Genomic DNA, 19,273 nt, shown 5'->3' with positions numbered 1-19,273 from the left:
GTGTGCCCTTTGCCAGTGCCCGACTGACACCAACTTAGAGTGATAAGAGTTGAACAGCAGTATTGCCAGTCAAGAAGCTAGAATGATTTGATTTGTTTATTTAAAGACTGCCAGTGAAGGCAATCAAATCAGATTACAGAGTTAAACAATAACAATAAACATTAAAACCCAAAACAAACCCCACTGAATCACATACTGCTTTGGAGTTTATTTTTTGTCAAAATGGTCTGTATAAAAATCCTCTCAAACTGGTATTTAGGAATCAAACTGCATCCAGGTCCAGCCCAGGACAGTATAGCCACTTACTCGGTGGCTTCTATTCCTACCAGTCCCTGGACCGGAAAGGGAGAAAGAGCAGAAGGAGAAGTATGAAGGAGATGGTGAGTTAGTGCATTGGAGGCATGCTGGAGACACTCTAACCCACCACTCTCTTCCATGCTGCTTCTTCTAGGTCATTGCCCTCTTTCCTTGTCTAATCCAAGCAGCAGGGAGAAGAAGCAGTGGCAGAGAATGCAGGCAGATGTGGACACCCCCTCCACCAATCTGCTGCCTGAGGCAACCACCTCAAGTTAGCCCCATGGATGGGTCGGCCTGTATGCATTTAATGTAAAACATGCAATGATGATAACATGGAATAATTGCCAAAGACAGTTTAATGAAGTATCCATCACCTTCTTTTTCCTGTGGCCAGGTTTACTTCCACAGCACGGCCTTCAATGCTGATTGGGGGATCCAGATCTTGTAAGATTTTCAGTAATCGCAGTGCCTCCTGAAGAGAGAATTATCCGCTTAGGAGAAATAGGGGACAGTTTTGAACCATTGCCCCATAGCGACACAAAAAACGTTTTCACTTCCCCACTCCTGGGCACCAGACCTCTCTGACAATAGCTGGTCTGAGGTACAAGATTGCCCCTTAAAACTTCTACCAACCTGGTCTTTCCTCCTTGAGGAACCACAGCAGTGCACAGCCCAAATTCAGAGTGTGCAAGTATGAGGAACTCCACTTCTCTACAGTGTGGTAACACCTCAAAGTTAACTGGCCCATCTTACTTCCACACCACTTAACTAAAACACTTCAGACCAATTTATGATGCAAACAAAATAAAGTGTTAAGATTGAGTGCAATAAGGGAAAACTGAACAAATACACTTTAATAAAAACAAATCTAGGGGTAATATCACCTAGCATACCACCTTCTAAAAAGCTGGTACCTCCCTCATTATGGTCTCAACTTGGGTCCTGAACTTTCAAAATAGTTACGCTGTTACTCCACATCTTGTATGAGAAAAACCTGTATGAGATCTATAAAATGTTAATGCTGTACTATGTAGTGGAATAAAAAAAACATACAGCATGAGAGTCCAATTCAATGAAGCCATAAGTGTAGCCCATCCGGCCAGTTTTGTTCTTCATGACACGCACGCTGGAAGTGGAGAGGCGGACATAAGGTGCCAAAAGTCCCACAATCACTTCTGGTGGGGTGAAGCGAGGGATGTGTTTTAACATAAGGGCTGTGAAAATGAATGCAAGGAGAAAAAGAAATATTACTTTAAGAAGATATAGAAGTATCTCTTGTCCTGTGACAGACCCACCCAATATAATCTGATTTAGGTTCAGCTATTTGAAAGCATCATTTTTCCGACTGCTATTGAACAGCAAATATTAATATAAGACCAGAAGTAGAGCTTTAAGTGCCTTGTACAAGTTATGCAAACCAAACATTCACTATGAAATTAACAAACAAGACAATATGACGCAAGTGTAATCAACTTACTTTTACTCTCACTCTCCTGATGTTTGGTCTCTGGAGTTTCTCTTCTTGAGTTGTGTTCTGGGTTCTCCTTCCGAGGTGGGTACATTTCAAAATCCCTTTTCCTCTCTTGTGAAGGCCACTGCTCTCTGCTTTCATCCTTCCTCCTGAGCTCAGATTCCTGAGGCTGGCACTGCAGCTCGGGAGCAAGATTCTGGGGATCAATTTCCTGTGGAGGAGCAGGCTCTTCAAGAGGTGATTCTTCTGATGTTGATTCCTCAGGTAACTCTTGCTCACCCTTGTCTTCTATTACTAGGAAAAATAATTGGAATGAAGTCATTTTGGCCATCACCCCCACATTAAATCCATTCCCACAGAGTCTCTTACAGCCCAATCCTCAAAGGCCAGTTGTGATACGTTATTAAGGCCAGCTGTGTCACTATTTATGGCACTGCAAAGAGCAGGCCAGCAGCAGCCATTTCGGATCCACAATTAGATATGGCGGCAGTGGTGGCAGCCCGCTCCTGCCTCTGGCACCACAGGAAAGTGCATGTAAATGCATGGAGGAAGCTATGTACTCCCAACCTGCTTCCTCCATTAAGTGGACAGCATTTACCATTCACCAAATTCTGTGTGCTTGCTTCCCCTTCATATTTTAGCAACGTCTGTCTTGCCAATTCAATGAAAATACATTGAAATGAGTTCTTGGCTGCAATGCTACACTAGGCATCATCCCACTTCTCCCCCCCCCCCAAAAAAAAAAAACAAATTGCATCTCATGAACATTCAAGGATTATCCCAAATTTAGCCCAAGAACATTCTATCCCCATTAGCCAAAAGCTTATCTTGTTTAAAACTTAAAGTTCTTTGAAAATGGACACAGTATTTGGTCTAATAATATCGAACTATTTACATCCCTGGTTTTTATTCATTTAGAACTGGCAAGGCTGTGCCTAAAGATTCGGCTTAACACAATGAAAACAGTAAACTCACCATCTCTTGGGAGCCTGCAGTAATAACAGGATGAACGATACCCTACTGTAGATACTTTGCACTGCAATGAAAAGGGAACACATGAAAAGGAGACACTAAATACTTTTGTCTCTGTGCTACTTTGCAGTTCATATAACAAAACCAGAAGAAATTCTGGTAAACAATATTTTTTTCACTTTGTTAAGACTTGTCAACTATATGGTGAACTCGTGCAAGGAAAGCGCCCTACAGGTAGACCACAGCTGCGATACAAGGACATCTGCAAGAGGGATCTGAAGGCCTTAGGAATGGACCTCAACAAGTGGGAAACAGATAGAGAGGTTTTTGGGATTCGGTCTCTGGGTCAATGCCAAACAAGCAAAAACTCCTTTAAAAGCTTATAGAATGTTTATTTACAGGCTATTTACAAATTAGAAATAGATTAGGATGGATACAGGTTCGAAGTTACCCCATAGTGGATCATTGATTTCTCAGAGAACCACACCCAAAACTCCTTTACTTGTACTCTGTCACAAACACTGACCCATGTGATATTGCGTGTCACTTCCCTCTCCTTATTTGGCATACTGGTGCATGGTTCCAGCCCTAACTGGGAAGTCTGTTAGCCATGTATGGAGAAGTCTCTGGCCTGCAACTGTGATTACATAAGACCCTGGAATTTTCCTTTTGGGAAAGCTATGACACACATGTTTCTCTCTCCAGGTCATCTTGACCTTTTCTACCCTGTTTTTAACAGAAAAACACTAGTCATGCTTTTTCCTTTTTTCCTCCTCTGAGAGAAGTTAGGTTAACCCCTAAAATATCCATCAAAACCCTGGCCTCTGAGCGGCCCGCTTGCAGGCAGGCTGTGCAGCATGGCCTTTCCCAGTTTGAAGAGACACTTTGCCAACAGTCTGAGGCTAAGAGGCAAAGAAGGAAGGCCCATAGCCAGGGAGACAGACAAGGGACAGACTGCACTTGCTCCCAGTGTGGAAGGGATTGTCACTCCCGGATTGGCCTTTTCAGTCACACTAGACGCTGTGCCAGAACCACCTTTCAGAGCGCGATACCATAGTCTTTCGGGACTGAAGGTTGCCAATACCCAATACCCTAATATACTATGCTAGAACAAAATCCTCTTGAAATTAGTGCCAACAACACTTATGTCCAGATTACAAAATGTTTTGAAATACCGCAACTATCTTGCTTTCAGTACCAGTACTTGTAAAGAAAAACAATTACCTCTGGAATTCTTAAGCGATTTAAGAATTTTTGTACCAAACAGTGATTCAAGAATGCCCAAGTCACTCAGTTCTTTTCAGAAAGGAAGCCAGTAAGAGTCCAAATTGTACTCATGCCTTCCCTCCAACAGTGGAATAGCACTGGTACCATGACTTCACTGCAGAATGGAGTAATGGCTGCCATCTTACATGGCTTTAAAAGAGAAGCAGTCAGACTTGGAGATATTAATCACACGAGGGAGCCATAACAAAATGTTGAATCTTCGCAACTCTAACGCCCAACTGACTAAGCAGGCCAATTTTCTCTCCTTACTCTGCCCCCACTGGACTTCTGCTCTTGCTTTTTACAAGCTGACTTCAACATTTCATGGTCACTGGATGCCACCACAATATTCAACCCACATCAGGCTATTTGGGATTTTCTTCACTCACACACCCACACCCACACACATTTTCTTTTAAATTTACAAGTTGATGTACTTCTGTATTCCTGTAAAGCCAGGGAGGCCTTCCAAAGGCCTTAAAACATCACTTCTGGTTTTTCCGTAAAACCAGAAGTGACCTTCTAAGCAGGCCTCTTAGAAGGCATTCTGAAGGCCAGGGGAGCCATGCTTGGTCTTCCTGTCCCTCAGAACATCCTCCAGAGGCAACAAGAGCACAGTGACATCATCAATTTAGGCTTCAAACCTAAGCCATGATCAACCCAATGTCCCATTACACAGCACACTAGCACTGTTATTTTGCACAGCTTGGAATTCAATCATTCCAGCTCAGAAGTCAAAGCAGAACACAGACGGGGATCCTTCTCCAACCCCACAACTCTCCCCTTTCCAACAACCCCATCTTCCCACCTATTCAAGGCAAAGCACCATGCCTCTCTCCCACCTGCCCAGCAGCTCTGTACCCTTTATTTTCAGCTCTGTATTTTCCATGGTGACTGAGCTAGGCGCTACCTGGACCACCCATCTGACCCAAAATTTGAAAAACACTGTTTTAAAGACTTTGAGCCCTTTGTGGGCAGGGAACCATCTATTTATTTTACTTGGCTACAAAAATTACTTAATGAACACTTTTGTTGAAAAGCAGTTATATAAATATTCATAATAATGTACTCACGCGTTTGCAGTGCCAGAATTCAGGGGACTGGCTGTATTCCAGAGTCACTTGTTTACCACCAATCACAAGGTGGCCCTGTTGAAACAGAGATAAACATTTAACATGTTAAATACAATAAGAAACTGATAACAGGATAAAGTAGCATTATGAGGATTTATTGGGGAAGGAGAGCCATCTGGCTCATTTAAAAACCTGAAACATTGGAAATGGATGAAAACAAACAAGAGGAATGTGACCATTGATGGGTTTCAGATATAGCAAATTTAATTTTATTTACACTCTGATCTGAAGTATCAGCACTGCCTGCCTGCCATTCCACTGAAACAGTGCTGCAATATGAGCATGTTTCATTATGTTGTCATATTGACATTATTGGTACTCATCCTAAGTATTTGTTTGCCCGAAAAGTGTATCTTGAGACTCTTTTCTACATTATTTTTTTCACACATGCATCAATCTATTGAAATGCATCACAATGATTACATTCATGTTTGTTTAACTGGAAAATCCAGTTTTTGGTTTCCAGACTTGAACACAAGGCACATGCTTATGTGATATGTTCATACAACTACCTTGAAAGGTGCATTTATGGTGTTCGGAGAAAAGAAAACACAGAACACCATCCTTCACATTGGCAATTGTTTCCACATGTGTGTGTATCCCCAAGCCATGGCTTAGCTCCTAAGAAAGTTTATCACTGAGATAAGGTTTATCATATCAGTACTGTAGAAAAGAAGCAGGTGTGAAGCTTTCTGTGGGTACTATTTGTGGGTACTTACAGCAATTCAGTCCTGCAAAGAAGATGCTCTCAAAACAGTCTCATCCATTGTTATTTTCATTTAACAACCTACCTCTCCTGGTCCAATCTGTAAGTCTCGGTGGAAGTTCTCAGTACTCATTTTGGTGACGCAAGTATACAAGTAATGTTTTACCAGCCAGAATCAATTTGTGCAACATTAAGCATTGAAAACTTGTGCTAGCCTGCACAAAAGGGCTTCATGTTCTGCTGATTCACTGCACACACATTTACTGAAATAAAGTTCCTGTAATCAGGCATGTTGCTTCAAGACCAAGGATTACTGGAAAAATGTTATAAATTCCCTCCTCTCTGCACTCTTAATGCTTCATTGGTACATTTGCAATGAAAACTGCAATTGCATTTCTGACATCATCAACTACTCTAGAAGGATAATCTGGCATTTAGCTGTTCTAAACACATTTGGGCAGACCTCCAGAAAGAAACCAAACTGGCACCTCCCTCTGACACAAAGGATAAAGAAAACAGAACACCTGAGTGATAGTAACATATTGAAAAAACAACATGAATGTGTTCAACATGGAGAATACATGACAAAGGCCAAATCCTGGGCCCACAGTTAAATACAATAGCTCAATTCCAAATCCCCAAATGAAATTGAAAGAGATTAATAAGTTAAGCATTGCTCTAGAATTTCAGAAGAAGCTATGCATGTAGATAACCATTAATCCAACACAAATGAAAACATAACTAACTACACATATGCAAATTTGGAAACATTTTCCCTGCTTCTTTGAATCTGGCTTCAAAAGGTACAAATGGGACCTACAACATGCTGCAACTTCCCAAACCTAAAGCCTAATTAGGTCAAGATGACCAGTTCCTTTTCCCAGGTTCAACTCTATGTTCTACTGTCTTTTTCCAACTGACACCTCAACATTCCTTGGTTCCTGGGGGCCACCACACATGCTCAGTCTACATTAGGCATCCCTTCTTTTAATTCACAAACTTCTCTACTTCTGTATGCCTAGGGAGACTCCCAACCATTACCTTTGACTGAGTGCCTGCATTTCAGATATAAACTGACAGGCACTGAGCCAGCTGAGTTTGCAAAGAGCATATATTATTAAATACTATTTCCTGGAAACTTGAGTTGTGGTCATGTATTGAACATCACTGCTTCACAGTTTAAACACGGAACCCCCACAAAAGAGTTGAGACATATTCTTCATGCTTGTGTCTTAAACCTCTTTATTGACGAGCATGAGGGGTGAAGACACAACTTCTTTTCTTCTGCTGAAGTATCCCACTGCCAAAGAGCATCTTGAGCGGATGAAAATGGTGATGCTGAACACTGCTTTATGATCAGCCCTGAAGGCTTCGGTTCATTTTGCCTGTTTATAAAATCATTAACTACTTCCTTAAAAAGTCCAATGCAGAGTTTACAAGACATAAAAACACAGAAGTTTCATTGCAATGACTCCAAAAATAGATTACACAATTACACATATGAAAGCAAACTGTATTATGGCATTGAGTGGAATTCACAGAATGGGACAGCAAGTAAAAGACAGATATTCATGCAAAATTCCAGACCTGCTGTCCTTTAATTTCCCTTCAATTTATCTGGGACAGTTTTTAGAGGCACTTTCACCAAAGCAATATTGATTTAACAATGTACTGATTACATAGGCTTTTCCGGAATACCATACTGCCACACGGCCAACTTGCACCATGCATGTGCCAATCATTTTGCACCAGAATGTCACAGAATATACTGGGAACAATTGGTGCAGTCCACATCTCATTTCAAGTGAAATCTTGAAATGAAACCCAAATGATTGTGATGTGCTTCAAGCTGTCTTTTTTTAAAATCACCTTTTAGAGTTCTGTGGTTAGTCTCCACTGTAAGCTGCCCTCATGCTTATCTATGGTCAATAAGTGTTGTGGTTGAAAAACCAATGTTGGTCTTTAACTTTTAATATATTAAGAGTTAATATATTATGTTTGGTGCTTTATCCATAAAGACAAAATGTTACTAACTTCTACTTGGCACATGCGCCTCTCTAACAGGCCTAGGAAGAAAGGGCAGATACAAAAGGGAGCAGTGCTCACACAAAAAATCCTTCCTGATCAGATGAAAAAAAAAATCAGTCTAGTTCAGTATCCTGTTTTTCACAAGGGCCAGTCAGATATCTCTGGGAAGTCTACAAATTATATAGACCTCCATTGCTGTTTCTCCCCTGCCACTGATATTCAGAAGCATATTCCTTCTGAACCTAAAAGTAGCACATAGCCATCATGGTCACACTTTGCATTCATTATCAGAAGCCCTGCTTGGTATCCGATTGTCCTCAGAGGCTTCTTTGGTGAGGGATAAAGGATAGGACTCTTCAGTGGTGACTCTCTGGCAGTGGAATTCCCTCCTCCAAGAGGCCCAATTAGCCCAAACGTTGTCTATCTTTAGACAAACAGAGATTTCTGATACCCTTGGCCTTCTCATAAGTTTCTGTGTTGGTGATTTTGTTTCCTGCCTTTGCTCTAGCAGTTTGTAGTTTATTTTTGTGGATTAATTATTTTCAATTTTTATTTTATTTTGTAGGTTGCCCCGATTGCCTCCCCTCCCCCAATGGGACTGAAAGGCAATGCAGAAATGTTTTTTGAAAAGTAGTTAATGATAGACTTTATGTAATCTCCTTCTAAAGACATTTAAGGCACTGGTCATCACCACATCTTGTGGCATCAAATTCCATAAATTATATGCTGTGTGAAGAAATATTTCCTTTTGTCTCTCCTTATTTTCCTACTGACCAATTTCAGTGAATGATCCCAGGTTTTGTGTAATGGGGGAAAGAGAAACATCTGTAATGGATAATGTTATACACCTCTTCTCTTAATAACCTTTTCTTCTAACATAAAAAGAGTAAACCTTGTAACCTTTCTTCAAGAGGTAAACGCCCTAGTCAACCAATCATTTTGGCAGTCCTGCAAACTATATTTGGCAATTGTCTTTTTGGTCCCTTTTCTAATGAATTTCAGTATGGAAGTTGCCTTTTTTACAGCCATCACATACAATATTCTCATGGAGCTATCTACAACATCATTTAGACCCATCTTCTGATTAGTAACTATCAGGTTAAATCACATCAGTATAAGTGAAAGTAGAATACTAGAAAGTAGAATACATAAATAAACAAAATGTGTATTTTGTCCCAACATCCATCATCTTGCACTTACACTGAACTACGTATGCCATTTTGTTGCACATTCACCCAGTTAGGAGAGATCCTTCTAGAGGATTTGACAAACCATGTTGGTTTTCACCACCCTGTATAATTTGGTGCCATCCATGAACTTGACCACCTCACTACCTACCTGTCCTCTTATCCTATGGCTGCTAAGTTTACTCCAGAACCTTTGGTGAGATACCTTGTAAAAAGGATTTTTGAAAGTCCAAGTATAGCAAAGCCTTTGTATTCGCAGATTCAGTTATTCGTGGATCCAGAAGCCCCTGCGCCCCTATTACATTACCTATGACTGTAGAAATACTTGCAGCCCAGGTGCTTCTTGTTTGTCTTATTTAACTGAAAAGCAGAGCATGTAGATAACCAGCCTAAACAATTGATGGTGACTAACATGAAGCAGGAGTTCCCGCTTCCTGTTAGTCTCTCTGTAGCATGCAAGACAGTTGCCTGTTAAGCAAGACTATTAAACAAGAAGCACCCATACTTCAAGCCCATCTACAATAAAACAAAAGTAATAATGGGCATGCAGGGGCTGCTAACCATACAGGTATCCCCCCATATTGAAGGGGGGAGGGGGGAACAGAACCTCCATGGATAGGGAAGCCTGCCTGTATACAATATTAATTAGATCAGTGTTTCCCAAACTGTGTCGTGACTCGCCAATGGGTCGGGACCTGATTGCTGGTGGATCATGAAATGACAAGTTGATAGCTGACAAGGAAAATATATTGAGCCCTATGAAAGTGAAACTGAGCCACACGTGCACGTTCACTTGCGAGTCAGCAAATGTGCTTCAGTTCACTTCAAAGAGCAGGCCTAGAGGAACACAACACCATCAGAATGGTCCTGATCTGATGAATGCAGGCCTTCCAGCTGACAAGGAAAGTGTACACTGAGTCACACATACGGTTCCACTTTGCCTGGCCTTAGCTAGGAACCAAGGCCAGGCAAAGTGGAATGCAAGATCAGCAGAATGGTCCCAATTCAATGAATGCGGAGCTCAACTGCTACAGAAGGTGTCCCCTTCGTAAAACATGAAAACAGATGCTTGAGTAGCTGATAAGATGAATACAGGTTGAGACTAATTATTCTTGTGGGTTCCGTTCCAAGCACTCACATGGATGGCAAAAAACGCACTATATCAAATCAATTTAAAAAACAAAGTTTGTAAGGTAAGAGTCATTAAGAAGACAATCCATCAGCTCTTCACTCAGCCCCTCCCTTCACTAATACAAAACGATCACCTTTCTTTCACATGCTCAGGGGCAAGAGAGGGGTCCATGGAGAGAGAAGGATTGATGGATTGTCAGCCAGCTGCCCCCCTACTCTCTCAAGAAAGCTATTGTTAAAGGACTGTTCAGTTTTTTAAACTGATTTTAAAGGCGTGCATTTTCTCCTTCTCCAGGGATCAGCACATTCCTTCACATTTGCAGGAGCCAGTCGTGTTGAGTCAAATCTGTGTATAAAAAATCCATGTATAAAAAATCCGTGTATAAATAGGCTGGACCTGTATGTGTGGTTTTTTGTTTGTTTTTGAGTCTAGTAAAGCTAGGGTAAAGTAAAGCTAGGTGGTCCCCAAATAATGTCATTTTAAAATGTGGGTCCCAGTGCTAAAAGATTTGGGAACTATTGAACTAGATCATACCTATCCACACTCTTCTTGCCACTCTCAAAGAATTCATCTCAACTTTTCATCTCTCAGGCAGAATCAATCACAAGAACCATCGAACTCAGGCAAATGCCAACAGGAAGGAATCAATGCAAGCTTTCACCCAAAACGGACTCAAAACTTAGCCACAACAATTATATAAACAAACTCCAAATTTGTTTCATAGGGGAAAAAAATGGAATGCTAACTTAAGGATCTCCTTTTAAAGAATAGCTCCCATTTTGGAAGTGAATTACTGTATGCTTTAAGGGAGAACTGTATGCCTTCCAAACTTTTCATAACAAAAAGGTCTCTATGTTTTAAGGGGTAGCTAGTGGAAATAACATGCACGTTTCTTGTTCTTCCTTAGCAGTCTGGCTCATAGATACATTTGTAATACCTATCTGAAATGGTGTATTTGTTTAAAATAATTTCTTAGTACAGGTTGTGCCTTGGCATCCATGGGGGTTCCATTCCCACAACACCCGCAGATGCCAAAAAACATATTAAATGAAATCAATTTAAAATAATGTCCCTTTATTCAATGGTTTAAAAATAGCCTCACTTAGCATTGTAAAGCAGGAAGGTGACAGAAGGCAGTCAGCCAATCAATGGTTTAGTTTTAGTTCACTCCAAGGAATCGATCCCTCCCTTCCCCCCGGAGCAGGCCACAAAATGCAAAGAGAATGCAAAGCAGAGATGGATAATCATTTCCAAATTATTTCACAGGTTCTGGGAGGAAGGAAGGGGTCGCTAGTCTCTGAGTGAACTGAGATAAGCTGTTCTAAGCTCCCCACCCTGGACATAGTTTGATTGCCTTCCTGTTTCTGCTCTCCTGCATTACAATGGTAAGCAAGGCTGAATAAACTAACATTTTCCCTTTAATTTAAAGGTCCCCTCAAATTGCATTGAGATAAAGACACAGGTAAAAAAATCAGTGGATAATTGGGTTATACTTGTAGAGAGGATAGCAATGCAGCCGCTGATCTCAGAACGCATAATATTTCAAAAATTTTAAACAATGCACCAAGGTCTTATCATAGGCAATAGCTGAGAGCAAACCAGTGTTTACCACTGAAAAAATCATGTCCTATTTTTAATATAAGAGACTCATTAAAATGCATCTCAGTACTTTGAGGGCAATTTTAAAAAACCAAAACAAAACTGAGCATCTCAGAGACATTAATATTTCACTCCTTGATATGTTTCTTCATTTTCAAAGAAGATTGCAGCCAGAGATCTTCAGAGAAGTTCTGTTAACTTTTGCTTTTATTTGTAGATAAATTTAGAGCCAGATATGGAATATTTTGCTAATAGCTGAAGTCACAAACATATCTATATATATATATATATTAAAAGGAGGCAAAAAGACACAACAAGTGGAATGGCTGTGTCTGTACACAAGCATGTATTTAAACTCCATCAACTGTTTTTTGTCATAAAAATAACCTCAGGAGAGTAGGTTCTCAGTACAGAAGCAAATAGGATATTCGGCCCATTGCCATTTTCCATTGCAACCTTCTTTCCAACAACAATCCCCTTTTCTCACAGCATCAACAATTGGAATTCCAGGGAGGGAAAGCTAAGCAAGAATATAGATGATCATTTCTACTTAGAATATGTGCTCTTACCAGTATGTTTTCTAAACATTTAAGTGCAAATTGGCCCACACTGTCACATCAGACAGTCGTGCCATTTTGAAATCACCATACCATTATATGCAAGAAAATGAGTGAACACTATTCTCACAGAACCTACAACTTTCACACTTCAGAATTTCAATATTAATGGAGAACCAGCGTTGTACAGTCTCTCTTTACTACATCCTGAAATACCTTACAAATCCATCTTCTTGTAATGTAGCATTCCAGGCTAAAATAGATTACTTCATACAATTGTATGAAGTAAAAAGTAAAAAAAAAAATGGATGAATGTCAAAGCTCATTTAGCTTGAAAATTTATGCTGGTCAGCAAAAATGAACAAATGACTATATAACACATGCAAATCCTAACAGAAACAAAAGAAAAATAAAGATATCAACAAATGTCACAGAAGGTTCGGTGAAATCAGATAAAAGGAAAGCACAAGTATGAAATTTGAAGTTTGTTTATAATTGAAAACGACTGAAAGAGCGAAGGAATGAAACTTGAGGTATTGCTGTAAAACAGCTGGTGCCAAACCTAGGCCCATGGGGTGGCTCCAACATTGAAAAAAAACTCCCCCACATGGCACTTACCTTGCCGCACCACAGCCACATCTCTTGTCAGCTGATCATCCCAGAAACCTGGTATGCTCTGAGTTTCTAGGGTGATCAGCTAAAAAGATAAGCAGCTATGGCACAGAATCGTAAGCACCATGTTAGGAAGGCATTTTCTTGATGCAGCGGTCCTGCAGTTTAGAGGCTGCTGCTGTAAAAGAAAAAGCTATGAAGAGGGTTATACACTGATCACAGCATTTTGGTTGATATCCTATTTGTAGGTGGCTGCAGCCAACTCATAAGCTGATCTCATTTTTACCCAGCCATTTGCAGAATAGAATTCCACAAAAAGGATAGTGGGTGACATGTTTAATGACCCTACACATGAGCACCAAGTTTCTTCTATTGATTGGAAGGGTATCTTCTCCCCATCCCCTTCACTCTGTTTGGGTCATTTGGCATTAGGGCAACTACAGGAGGCATTTCTGAAGAAGAGGGGGAACCTGATGAGCAAACCAACAACTGAAATGTCATTACAGAATTCACTCAGATATATTGAAAAATTTAGTGCCCAGTTATTGCTTCTTGTGTGTTGGCAACCTTCAGTCTCGAAAGACTATGGTATCGTGCTCTGAATGGTGGTTCTGGAACAGCGTCTAGTGTGGCTGAAAAGGCCGATTCGGGAGTGACAATCCCTTCCACACCAGAAGCAAGTGCAGTCTGTCCCTGGTCTGTCTCCCTGGCTATGGGCCTTCCTTCTTTGCCTCTTAGCCTCAGACTGTTGGCCAAGTGTCTCTTCAAACTGGGAAAGGCCATGCTGCACAGTCTGCCTCCAAGCGGGCCACTCAGAGCCAGGGTTTCCCATCTGTTGAGGTCCACTCCTAAGGCCTTCAGATCCCTCTTGCAGATGTCCTTGTATCGCAGCTGTGGTCTACCTGTAGGGCGCTTTCCTTGCACGAGTTCTCCATAGAGGAGATCCTTTGGGATCCGGCCATCATCCATTCTCACAACATGACCGAGCCAATGCAGGCGTCTTTTTCAGCAGTGCATACATACTAGGGATTGCAGCTCGTTCCAGGACTGTGTTGTTTGGAACTTTGTCCTGCCAGGTGATGCCGAGGATGCATCGGAGAATTGCTTCTTAGTTGCTAAAGATTACACCTCTTTCATTTCTACTTGTGTGGTTGGTCTGTGGAACTCCTTGCCACAGGATGTGGTGATGGCATCTGGCTTGGATGCCTTTAAAAGGGGATTGGACAAGTTTCTGGAGGAAAAATCCATTTTGGGTTACAAGCCATGATGTGCATGTGCAACCTGCTAATTGGGTAAGAGGCACTTTTTCAAGTGGGTGCTCCTTTTTTTTAGCAGGGGGAGAGTAACTGGCCCACCTCACCCCAGCACTGTCTGTTCTAGTGGCTGTCTGCTGGTATTCCTTTGCATATTTTTAGATTGTGAGCCCTTTTGGGACAGGGAGCCATTTGGTTATTTGATTTTTCTCTGTAAACCGCTTTGTGAACTTTTAGTTGAAAAGCGGTATATAAATACTGTTAATAATTAATAACCTCCTGATTTTAGAAATGGGCTATGTCAGAATGCCAGATGCAAGGGAGGGAACCAGGATGAGGTCTCTTGTTATCTGTTGCGCTCCCTGGGGTATTTGGTGGGCCGCTGTGAGATACAGGAAGCTGAACTAGATGGGCCTATGGCCTGATCCAGTGGGGCTGTTCTTATGTACTTCCCTATTCAGGACGGAAAGAATACAAACAGGGAAAGTTGCCAAAAAAAGCAAATATGTTGCGCACAATCCCATGAACCCCATAGCTACTTTTATGAGATCTGCATTTCTCAAAATGATAGCCCCCTAAACATCACAGGAAACCACTTCTGAAATGTCAGAGTTCCTAAAGGAGTCTGGATGTGTCACAAAAGTCAACTGCACAAAAAAAAAAATCCCAGTGAGAACACAGACACCTTCGAGTGCACTTAGGACACTTTAGAATCCAACCTATTTGGACAGATTTTTGGTTCTTGACCCAGAATTCATTCTCAATGCAAAATTAGAGATCATCTGAAAACTAATTGAACCTATAACACTTTCTGTTTAAAGCCATACTTTCAGATACTTCTGATTACTCACCTAATAAAATTCCAGGCACAGACTGCACAGTAATAAAAACATGATTTCAGAAAATGTCTACAAAAGAAAACAAGTTTGGAAGTGCCTCTGAGATGCAATGTTTTCATTCCCAACTTGCATTGTTAACATTAATGTACAAAAGCAGCCACAAAACGAACACGGGCTTGCTTTTTTCTGTAACATACATGACTTATATTGATCATTCACCTTTCAAAGAAAGATGATCATCATCATCACCTTTCAAAGAAAGGTCACACCACTGTGTATGATTTCTCCCTATTACAGAAATGTGCCTGCAGCCATATTCATTTAAATGTACTCAAGCATGTTTGGCAGAACTTGTTTATGGACTGTTAATGCTGCTGTTCTAACCCCACTGGTGTTCCAAGATAAACTAAACATGTGTTTACATAAAAAGTACAAAGATATGTACTTTGTACATAAAAAGTACAAAGATATGAAGAATACTGTGCATTAGTCCCCCAGCTAGGCTAGTTAGAACAACCAATGATCTAAGAACAGCGAGTTAGAAGAATGGCTTTCAAGTTCTTTTCTTTCCAGGAATCTTTTATTTATATCTATTTTAGATATTGATATCCTGCTTCTTTAGACTGAAGGACTCCCAGTGCAGCTACAAACAACAACACACCAATTTCAGCTCAGGAACATCCTGTACAAAGGTTTAGTCGGCCAAATAGATGCAGCAGCTGCCTCAGGTGGCATAAGAACAGCCCCACTGGATCAGGCCATAGGCCCATCTAGTCCAGCTTCCTGTATCTCACAGCGGCCCACCAAATACCCCAGGGAGTACACCAGATAACAAGAGGTCTGCATCCTGGTGCCCTCCCCTGCATCTGACATAGCCCATTTCTAAAATCAGGAGGTTGCACATATACATTATGGCTTGTAACCCATAATGGATTTTTCCTCCAGAAACTTGTCCAATTCCCTTTTAAAGGCGCCCAGGCCAGACACCATCACCACTTCCTGTGGCAAGGAGTTCTACAGACCAACCACACGCTGAGTAAAGAAATATTTTCTTCTGTCTGTTCTAACTCTCCCAACACTCAATTTTAGTGGATTTCCCCTGGTTCTGGTGTTATGTGAGAGTGCAAAGAGCATCTCTGTATCCACTCTGTCCATCCCCTGTGGCAAAGTGGCGTTGCCACCTCTCTGCCACCTGAAGTAGCTTTGCCTCCGGTGGTAAAGCTACCTCACCACCTCTCTGCCACCCTGTTATCTGACAACACAACTACTGAGGCCACAGTAGCCACAGCTGCAACAACCATCACCTCTCTCAGAGGAGCAGCACTTGCAGGAGCAGCCCCACTGTCACCAAGTAAACAAGGAGCAGACAGTCCATCTTCCATTCTCCTCCCAATAACTCAATTAATGTAGCTTACATTCTGAATATACATCAGCAGGAACAGAGTAGCCAGGAAGAAGAGGTGGTGAGAGAAGGGAGTCGGTGGGGGGAAGCTGCAATGGTAGGCTCTGGGCAGGTTGGGTTGTGCCACGAACAGAGGGTGAAAGGGGAGCAGCAGACAGTTGCTCTGCTTCAGGCACCAGCTGAGCTTGGGCTGGCCTGCCTGTATGTTTCTATAAAACCTCCATGTTACATAGCATTCTAGGGCATGTTTTAAGTTGTAGTGGACAGCCCTACTGGGCCCTGATTGCCTAATGTGTAACAGCACACCACTGAACAAAGAGTAAGAAAGGCAGGCATCCTGCTTTTTAAAGGAACTTGCCTACCATTACTGATTGAGGAATTCTGAAATACTCACCAGTGAGGACTTGTGTGGGGAATGACATTGCAGGGAAAATGAAGCACAAAGAGACAAGGCCCAGAACCGACGCTAAAGTGGGGTTTATTGAGGAAATATTTACAGAAAGGAACAAAGAAGGGGGTTTTGCTTACACTAGGGGCAGTTCTTCATCCAAGGGGTAGCTCGTAGGTCTCACTGTCATTCATTTCCATGTGGAACAATTAGGGATGAACCCCTTTGGCTGGGTTCACAGGAATACCCTTCTTGAGCTCAGGGACCTGCTCCTAAGGGAGCCTCCCATGGTGGGCACTTGCCTACCCTTAGGTGCAAAAATCCAAGTGGGGACTGGTTCCAGGAGAATGCCCTATGGACAGTATTGGAGCAGGCCCTGGAGTTCAGCTGCTTTCTTCTTTTTATAACTTCCAACCTTCTCCATCTCTTTTTCCTTCCTCCATCAACTCTTCCTTTTCCATGTCCACCTTGTTTCTGTCATACTGTCTCCAGGCCCTCTCTCCTCACTGTACTTTTCCATTCTCAAGCCCCGTCTCCAGTTCACTCTCCTGGCTCCTTTCAGTCCTGCTTCGTCCTCCATCTTGATCCCTCAAACTCCCTGACCATGCTCCACTGCAGACCAGGTCTCACAAGACTTTGCTACTGGGTGATAACATCACCACTAGGCAAAGAATGCAGAAGCCTTGTCCAGCCACCATTTCTCACAGCTTCCCCTCACACTGAGAACCACAACCACATAGTGAGTTCATGGCAGAAGCAAGATTCAAACTGGGAAAGACTTGATTCAGTGTCTCAGCTGTTGTGCTCTATGGTCTTATAAGAAAACTGGCCAAAGATACAGCAAGCAAGATCAGATTGAGGAGGACAAATCTCCATGCCTGGGGAGGAGAAATCTCCATGCCAGCCTTGGCATGCAATATTAGACCGTTACATGATGCTACTATGATTCGCAGCAGCAATTCAGCCAACCAACCAAAAATGCACTCTCACACAATCTTAATATTGTAGAAACGATCTAAACTCTGATATTAATGCATACAGAGAGTCTGTAGCAGACACTTATAAGCTACAACGCTATGTAGTTTAAGATGACTGCGTTTTTTTTTCCTTTTGCCACTATAAGGGAAAAAAACAGCTGAAACACAAGACACAAGCAGCTTGTAGTTACCATGAGAACCAAGCAACATGTAGCTAGCCTATGAACCAGATAAGCTTCAGTTGAGCCCAGCAGCCAGAAAACTAGTTGTTACCAGATAGGAAGTGGGCTTGAAGAATTCAGAAAGCCCAGCCAAAAAGGCTACATGAGACCATTGCTTTTTTTTCCTTGTGCCATCTCAGCCACATGTTTAACAAACAGAATGTGCTGTTTAATATATCATAATCTAGTGTTTCTCAAAAAGTGGGTCGGGACCCAATAGGTGGGTCGCAAGCCAATTCCAGATGGGTCCCCATTCATTTCATATTTTGTTTAATATATTAGATTTGATGCTCCCATGGTTTGGGGGAAATGTTACAGATCTGTACTTTTAACAGTCTACTATGCATATGGTTTTAACAATGATGGTAAACAGGACTTACTGCTGTGTAAGTGTAGGTAGGATTGCAGCCTAGCATTGTTAAAAATTTTCCTTCTTAATGATGTCACTGCGGGTCACAACATCGCTTCTGGTGGGTCCCAAGAGATCCTCATTCTAAAAAGTGGGTTCTGATGCTAAAAGTTTCACAACCACTGTTCTAATCCATATAAACTAATAGCAAGCTCTGGTGGTTAAGCAACTAACAGACTGCAAGCAAAATAAGTCTACTTACTCAGGTATGCGCTGAGGTACGTAAAAGTACATACAGGCCATGCCTCGTTATCCACTGGGGTTCTGCTCCAGAACCCCCAGTGCAGTGGTTCTCACACATTTAGCACCAGGACCCCCTTTTTAGAATGAGAATCTGTCAGGACCGACCGGAAGTGACATCATCAAGCAGGAAAATTTTTAACAATCCTCGGCTGCAATCCTACTCACACTTACCAAGGAGCAAATCCCATTCACTATAATTGTTAAAAGAATATACATAGTAGCTTGTTAAAGTACAGGTCTGTAACATTTCCCCAAATGCAGTCATATACCATGGTAGCATCAAATCTAATAAAACCAAAACATTGAAATGAATGGAGACCTACCTGAAATTGGCTTGTGACCCACCTAGTGGGTCTCAACCCACAGTTTGAGAAACACCACCCTAGTGGATTTTAAAAAAATCAGTGGATACCAAATCAGTGGAAAAATAAGACTTTATGTACTTCTTTAAGACCCACTTCCTGGGTGGACCTCAGCATCAGTGGTAAGTCAAATCAGTAAGTCAAATCAGTGGTAAGTCAAACCACCTGTACATTTTTAAATTAAAAAGTAAAAACAAAACAACCTGATGCAGACTGAGC

General features: G+C 41.6%; 1 protein-coding gene across 1 annotated transcript in view; it reads right to left on the bottom strand.

Moving 5' to 3' along the window:
* Window positions 1–19,273, bottom strand: part of RBM6 (RNA binding motif protein 6) — an 86,675-nt gene that overhangs the window by 15,147 nt on the left and 52,255 nt on the right. The window contains exons 7-11 of the mRNA XM_066617668.1: window positions 5,080–5,154; window positions 2,744–2,804; window positions 1,775–2,062; window positions 1,351–1,511; window positions 672–769 (exon numbers count right to left, since the gene is read on the bottom strand). Of these exons, the coding sequence (XP_066473765.1) occupies window positions 672–769; window positions 1,351–1,511; window positions 1,775–2,062; window positions 2,744–2,804; window positions 5,080–5,154 (683 nt within the window). The remainder of the gene's footprint in view (window positions 1–671; window positions 770–1,350; window positions 1,512–1,774; window positions 2,063–2,743; window positions 2,805–5,079; window positions 5,155–19,273) is intronic.

The sequence above is a fragment of the Tiliqua scincoides genome, chromosome 2, assembly GCF_035046505.1.
Source record: "Tiliqua scincoides isolate rTilSci1 chromosome 2, rTilSci1.hap2, whole genome shotgun sequence".
Classification (NCBI taxonomy): domain Eukaryota; kingdom Metazoa; phylum Chordata; class Lepidosauria; order Squamata; family Scincidae; genus Tiliqua; species Tiliqua scincoides.
Note: the sequence above shows the minus strand (reverse complement) of the source record. Positions and strands in the feature narration are given on the sequence as shown.